The sequence below is a fragment of the Carassius gibelio genome, chromosome B9, assembly GCF_023724105.1.
Source record: "Carassius gibelio isolate Cgi1373 ecotype wild population from Czech Republic chromosome B9, carGib1.2-hapl.c, whole genome shotgun sequence".
NCBI lineage: Eukaryota > Metazoa > Chordata > Actinopteri > Cypriniformes > Cyprinidae > Carassius > Carassius gibelio.
Window position 1 is genome coordinate 14,766,747 of NC_068404.1, and position 7,794 is coordinate 14,774,540.

Here is a 7,794-nt window from a genome sequence, read left to right on the forward strand (position 1 = left end):
TGGTAATGGTTCAGCATCTGTTCATGACAAACACAAAAGACACCCTTTTTCATTGAATGACCTCACTAGACCTTTTTTAATGAGGGCAGTTTCTTGGGAAATATATATATATATATATTGCTCTACAAATCCTCTAACACTCATTCTGCACTTCAGATGTTTTGTAAAACAGTTATATTAATTTATTTTTCTTGAATTAGAATCCTGCAAAATCTAAACTTAAAGTGACTATAAAACTGCAAAGATGGTAGTTTTATTTTTTTAAGCTTCGATTTTACTGTAATTGTCTTACAAAATAACAAATGACTGGTTTGTTGCAGAATACATACAGAATTAAAACAATCAAGTTAAGCAAGAGCACGGTTACAAATTCTCAGAAGAGGACACTGAGGCTCTAAACAGACTCCTTTGTGGTTTGCAGAGTGCCCAAAAAACATGATTCAGGCAATGTTGTGTTCAAGGGATTTATTGGTCATCACACTAAATGTCCCAGTTCACAAGCAAAGGGGTAATTTACCACGAGACAAGAACACTAGCATACACTCATACACACACAAACTCGCTCGCACACACACCCTAACTAGTCTTACCTGCGATTCCCGATTTCCTTAAGGTACCAACCGAGCACTAGAAACATTACAAGACTTTGTAACATTGTAACCTTTTTTCACCAAAAAGCTTGTATTATGGATGCTTAATAAGTTCTGGCAACATATGTTCTACGTTTCAAAAACAAGCGATTTAAGTAAGGTGTATCAAAAAAGACAATTGTGTCTAGGTGACAATGCTATAAACGCAGTTCATATCAGGTGATTATGAGAACAATGTGTTAAGCAGCATTTTAGAAACTAGGTTTTGAGGCATTCAGTCCACAATCTAAAAAATACCAAATGCTTCAACACACTCTTGCAACACACATTCACTAATAAGCACAAAACAATGTCTGCCAATTTACATTTTTCCAAATATTTTTGTGGACTTCCCCTATGCTTTGAACGCAAGAACAGTAGTTCAACTGAGCTTGTACAAACAGAGCTCCCAAACCACTGATATATATTGACCAACCAACTAACCAAACACACTCATATACACAACTATTTACACTAATTCATTCTTATTTGCTTGCTATTAAAAAGGGGGGGGGAATGCCCTGTTTCTGAAGGTGCATCCAGCTTAACGGTGTCAAATATCAATACAACACACTGAAAAAAAAAAGCAAAAGATGACAGCTGATCTGTAAGTCTGTGGTGGTGCCTGCAAGTCCGGTTTTGAAGCGTGAGGATTTTTTCCAGGGTTTACGAAGAGCATTATGAGGGTAGAGCGCACAGGTCAGACCTCTCTTTGAGACTCCAATTCACTTCAACATGAAGCACACATCCAAAGAGAACAGAAGAGGAGAGGAGAGGAGAGGAGAGGAGAGGAGAGGAGAGGAGAGGAGAGGAGAGGAGAGGAGAGGAGAGGAGAGGAGAGAAGTCACTCTGTAGCTTTGAGAGTGAAGGAGAGACGAGGTCGGGACTTGCCCTTCCCCAATATCATCCTCTGTTCTTCTTTCTGTTGCTTCTGCCTCTCCTGCTCTAGCTTCATGCGTTCCTCGTGGATCTTCCTTTGTTCTTCCACAATACGTAGCTGATCTTCAGCCTAAAACAAACACATGAGCAATTAGCCAAGACAAACAGTTACGCTTTAAATCTTTTGATGCACTAATACATTAAAATGTACCTTAATTAACAAAAGGATATATGTACTAAAAACAAAACCTAGGTTCATAGTTTTCAGAACTACCATATACATAAAATGGGGGCACTGCCAAGCAGCCCTTTTGAACGTTCAGATTAAACATTTCAGAGAGGATAGGTTCTTCCACAACAAAACAAGCAGGAGAGAGATTCACAATCACTTCATCTTAACACCAAGTCAAAACCGTGGGCGTATATATATATATTTTCTGGACATTTTGAGTGAGATACAAAAGGCCACAATTCTGATGATCTTGAAATGTATAAACATGCATCAGTTGTCTTTTAGACATTACAATTTTCAGTGGACTTTAATATTAATTCACTGGCTTGATCTCTGCATGGAACAGTGTACATTAGGGTTCCGGCCCTTTTGGATCAATTAATTTCCATAACTATTCCAGATTAGTAAGTATCATTGGATAAGAACTCTAAGAACAATATTTTACAGATCACATTCACAAATAACGATTTCTAGTCAAATAAATATTTGAGAATATTATTCACTATAGAATTATTATAGAACTATTTTTTTATGTTAATACCACTAATGATTGATATCATGTTAATACTACACATGCTACATGTACCTACTATAAGGTTAGGGTTAGGTTTCATTTTAGGGTTACTTGTAATTATGCATAATATATATGTATGTTATTCCAATAGTAAGTACATGTAACGTGTAAAATGGACAACTTAAAGTTTTTTTTTTTATATATATATATATATATATATATATATATATATATATATATATATATATATATATATATATATATATATATATAATGTTATTTTTGTAAATTATTTTGGCCATGGTAATAGTGAAGTTCAAATCTGTTGTGACCCTAATTTCTGATTTTCTGTGGTAACCTTGTCATGCATAACAAAAAGACACTTTTCGTGTAGACAAATATAAATACTTGATAAATACCCCCCATAGAGAGCATACTCTATTAAGTTGAATTTTTGTTTTGTGAACCTATTTTTATTATTTGTTTGGTTTTTGTTCTTGTTTTTTCTGCTTTGCTGTCAAAATAAAACATAGGAATAAGTACCAGCTTAGCCTGAGCATCAGCAATCTTTCGGTTGTTTTCTTCCAAAATTCTCTCCAGCTCCTCTCGTTTGGATTTTTCTTCCATCTAAAGGAGTGATATGGTGACATGTTAGGGCGGGGAGACAAATCCACAGAAATAAGTCCCCATAAACCCAGCTGCACACTCAAACACGTCTACATTCACACAAACTGGAACCAGCCAGCGACACTCACACACTCTCATACGCTTTCACACACACTCCACATTTCACATTCTGCTCTGCAGCATCAAATGTTTGAAGCTAACCTCTATGTATGCAACAATGAGCACAAAAACCCACCCACGAATGTATTCAGTCACACCTTTAATCCCCGCCACGTTATATGTAAATACAATCATCCAAACATCCATTTATGCATTCATTTACATCCATCCAGAACTGGTATGTATAGACAACACATCGACAACTAACGAAGAATCTCATTCGATTGTAGATGAAAGGAAAAAAAAAATCAGCTTGTTCTCTCTCTCTCTCTCGCTTTTATATTTTATCAGCATCCATAAGCAAAAATTTCAAAAGAAAACGAGAGAGACAAAGAAAGATTAACTTAAATAAAGGAGAGAGTGAATAGTAGTGGCTCACCAATGCTCGTATACCTACGCCTTTCTCCTTTGACTTTGTACTGTACCTACACAACTGCTGATTAAAGGGGTGAGTATTTACTGCCTGGTTCCGTGTGTCCCGTCCTGGACAGCGCAGCACCTCCCCTTTAAAAATTTCTGAGCTGCTAGCACGAGCTAGTGCTCTTACACAGCAACACCACATGCAGTATATATAGCACAGTCCAGGAAAATGAATTATGTTAATCATACAACATTACCGTGTGGGGACGTCAGGCTATTAACGTTAAACGATGTTAAAGACTGCAAAAACACAAAGGTTGGATCATTCATTAGAAGAGTTTGTTTGAAAACAAAAACAGTGATGTGTTGGCATCTAAGGCTCAATGGTAGAGTAGCGTTGACTGAGTGTGGATGTAGTAATGTGTGTCTGTGTGTGTGTATGTCTGTGTGTGTGTGTGTGTGTGTGTGTGTGTGTGTGTGTGTGTGTGTACCCGTACGGCAGCACTCCTGAGGAAAAGCAAATCGTGAGGACACATAAGTACATTTAAAACACTGCACTTTTAAACGACGTCAAAACGGAAGTCAAAGAAAAAATAAAATGTTAGAAATCTATGAAAAACAAAAAACAAATCAGCAATTAATAAATATAAAACATGTATGACAGAAATGGATGAGCAATAAAGGGAAAGGTAGAGCGTTTTTTGTGATTGATAGTGCAATTGAAGACAAAATCATCAACAATAAGATTAATTTAATGGTTCATTACCAGGGCTACAGATGATGGGCACAAATCTAAAATGTACAGAAGGAGGGCACATATCTAACCCTATTAGTGCTGAGCTGCTGGATTCTGTGTGTGCTTCTGGAATGGAATCAGTTTCTCGTTCATTACTCATTGCATCTTTACAATTACAGCACAGTAACCCTCCTTTATGGTATGGGTGGAATTACAAACTATGGATTTAGCTAATTAACTAATTTAAGTGCGGTCTAGTGGCTACTAAAGGTCTTATGTGTTTGTAACATCCAAAACAGAATTACGGCTAGACCTATCAAAGTGTGTAATGATGAACTTTCACTTTGAAAGCTCATAAACAAAAACAGGCCTTGTGACCTTTTTTTTTTTTTTAAGAAAAGCATTTTATTGAAGACAAACATCTTCTTACATTGGTGACAGTAAAACGCTAAAAGATATGAGGAGTGAAGAGAGCAGGGTAGGGGTGAAAAATAAAAGGGGTGAGAAAAGATGGAAAACATAATATTGGTCCATCACAGCCGTGGCAAAACGTTCACTTGAAACCCTCGAGAGTGCACTAGGTGTGGGTGACTCGATAAAATTGAAGTATTACAGAAAAAGTGCAGAGCTTGTCAATAGAGTAAACATGGACTCCAATACCCAATGTCCTTAAATATTAGCGTTCCCCAGACAGCAGCTCAACAGAACTGCTTCAAGCATCACATCACACCTTGAAAATGTCGCATTTTGTAATTAATTTTATTCCCCACCCGATCAATGGAGCTAGCCTGCGTCTCCTGCTCTATCTCGTGAAGAAACGAGTGCCAGGTTGTGCCACGGCTGTGGGTGTGCGGTTTGCGGCTCAGCTCCGCTGTGTTCCGAACGACCGAGCGTTACCTCTCTGGCTTTCTGGGCGTTCAGTTCGGCGTGCCTCTGCCTCTCTAGCTCCTGCAAAAGCTGTGCCTCCATGATGCGCTTAGCCTCCTCTACCCGCCGTAACACCTCATGCTCAATCTCATCACGCCGCTTCTCAAGCTCCTCCTCTACACGCCGTGCTACCAGCTCCTCCACGCGCCTCGCGGTCTCCTCCTCAATCAGACGCTCCTCAATCTCCTGCTGACGGCTGTAGAGGATACGAGAAAGAAAGAATCAAACATTGCAGTTTCACTGACAGAAGCATATATGTATATATGTATGTATGTATGTATATATATATATATATATATATATATATATATATATATATATATATATATATATATATACATAAAGAGTGAAGAACAACTAATCAAAATCAGGGCTGACAGTAAGGAAGTAATATGTATGTATGTATGTATGTATGTATGTATATATATATATATATATATATATATATATATATATACATAAAGAGTGAAGAACAACTAATCAAAATCAGGGCTGACAGTAAGGAAGTAATATGTTTGCACAATCAGGCCAGTATTTCTTTGATCTGACATAATTGTCACTGGCCACCGATGCAATATTGATTCTAAATACTTCAGTTATATACAACTATAATTTAACTATAATTTGAGTTATAACTTTCCATTTTTTTTTTTCATTTCAAATAATTAAAGTAGAATAATAGCTAAAACAATATTTCATTTAATATTTACTTTAAATGTAATACTATTTTATTTATTTGTTAATTATTTCTTGAGAAAATGTTTTTTTTTACAAAGAAAATTTTACAATTATAGACATAAATTATAGTTATTACCATACTTGTGTGTGTGTATATATATATATATATATATATATATATATATATATATATATATATATACACACATACACACACACATAAACACAGCAAAACATACTGATTGGGTAATTCATTTATAATTTTCAATTTCAACCAAATATTGCTGATGCTATCAAATTATAAATGCAATCATACTAGGCTCAATTTGTGAAACATAGTTTGCATATTTTTTTAAACCAATTGTGACAGAGGTTCAAGTGTTACATTCTGCATTGCACACAATGCACTGCTGATCCCTGAAGAAGAGGCAGATGTTACTGGTAGGCTCCACCTGTGAACTGCACAATTCTAAAACAAAATACGTTGGGTTGGCACATTTTGACATCATAAACCCATAGGAAAGTATGCCGCTCAAGGGGGCATTGATTACAAAAACATGTTTCAACTTTATTTACATTTTAAGCATGACTAAACCATTAGAGGAGAGCAAGCTGTCACACCTGGCCTTAAGAAGGAACACAAAACACAGACACAATACTGAACCAAGTGACCATAACATTGCCCAGAGCCAAAACAAAAATCAAACAAACAGCAGCCAACTTTTGATTTGATCTCAGTGTCACGTAACTTGATCCAGGGGCTCTCTTTTAGTTTTAAAACACCCTGAATGCGGTCACAATGTATTCGGGGTGAAGCTCAAGCCTGGGGCTGCAGCACGTCTCTTCCTGTTCTTTCACTAGAAACCACCTTTCCTTCTCTTCCACAAACTCTTAACATTATACCGGTGGTCCCCAATCACAAAAGAGAGATGTCAACAATCTGTGATAGATACAAAGACGTATCATCTGACATGGCCAGCAGATCTCAGTGATGAGATGACCTGATGTGTGACAGCTGTCTATGAGAGTCCACAGAGCGATGAAAGCTCACTGAATACAGACTGGTAACATGAAACATGTCACTTTTTGCACACTAGCTACGTTGTTAGGTTCTTATCAATATTAAACAACAAAGAGTTGATATTTGAAGCATTTAACTTAAGTGATGGTGTTGTCCAGACTAAGCGACACGTCATAGACACAGAATTGAGTAAGGCGGCATCTCCATACAGTGCTGGCACTTCTTAAAATGTTCTCTCTCTCACTCACACACACACACACACGAGTATCATGACATATAACGTTAGATGTCTTACATCTTCCTCTGTCTCTCTATCTCTTGTCTCCTCTCCTCCTCTTCTCTCTTCTGTTTCTCGTCGTTGTGTCTCTTGCTCAGTGCTCGGCCGAACATGTCGGTTCGGTCGGGGGGTGAGCCACCTCTGTCCCTCCTGCTGCCTGACCTCGAGCGGGACCTTCTGCTCCTCTTCGGTTCCTTTGACTTGCTCCTTTTCTTGCTGGATTTGGATCTGGAGCGGCTCCGTCTGCGGCTGTGTTTTGAGTGTTTGGACCGGGACGTGCTGCGACTCCGGGAGCGACCCATCTCCTGCACGAATAAATCCGACGGACACCGCTAAAGAGGGTTTTATGAATGCAGCACGGTCTGCAGCGACCTCGTGTAATATTATGTGACGGTTACCTGTGTAATTGTTGAATAAAAGCTCGTTTAATCAGAACTTTTACTGTTTTCTGCAACAGTGAATCTGCGGAACCAAACAATATGGCGACCGCCTCCAGTCTTCCTTTTCCCAGAATGCAACGGGTTCGGCTCTTTTCGGAAATTTCCGGGTTGATTCCGAGTGAGTGAGCAACACGAGGAGAGTGGAGTCTGCGGAAGCTGAGGTATCTTGATGATCTTTCACACAAAACGCCGTCGATGACTACAAAGCTTAAGCCTTTTCCCCCCCAAACAACTGGATGCCTCACAGTATTTTAATTCTACACAACGCTGTATATTTTGACAAATGAAAAGGTCACTGTCCACATTGAATATGCA

The 7,794-nt window shown here is 38.0% G+C and overlaps 1 protein-coding gene across 1 annotated transcript; it reads right to left on the reverse strand.

Annotated features, from left to right (window-relative positions):
* Nucleotides 1-450: 450 nt before the first annotated feature.
* arglu1a (arginine and glutamate rich 1a) lies at nt 451-7,593 on the reverse strand. The gene is made up of 5 exons (XM_052565619.1): nt 7,438-7,593; nt 7,058-7,344; nt 5,034-5,259; nt 2,798-2,881; nt 451-1,638 (listed from the first exon to the last, which is right to left on the reverse strand). Exons 2-5 carry the CDS (start codon nt 7,339-7,341, stop codon nt 1,474-1,476), a joined length of 759 nt encoding a protein of 252 aa, XP_052421579.1. The 5' UTR covers nt 7,342-7,344; nt 7,438-7,593; the 3' UTR covers nt 451-1,473.
* Between the last annotated feature and the right edge of the window lie 201 nt (nt 7,594-7,794).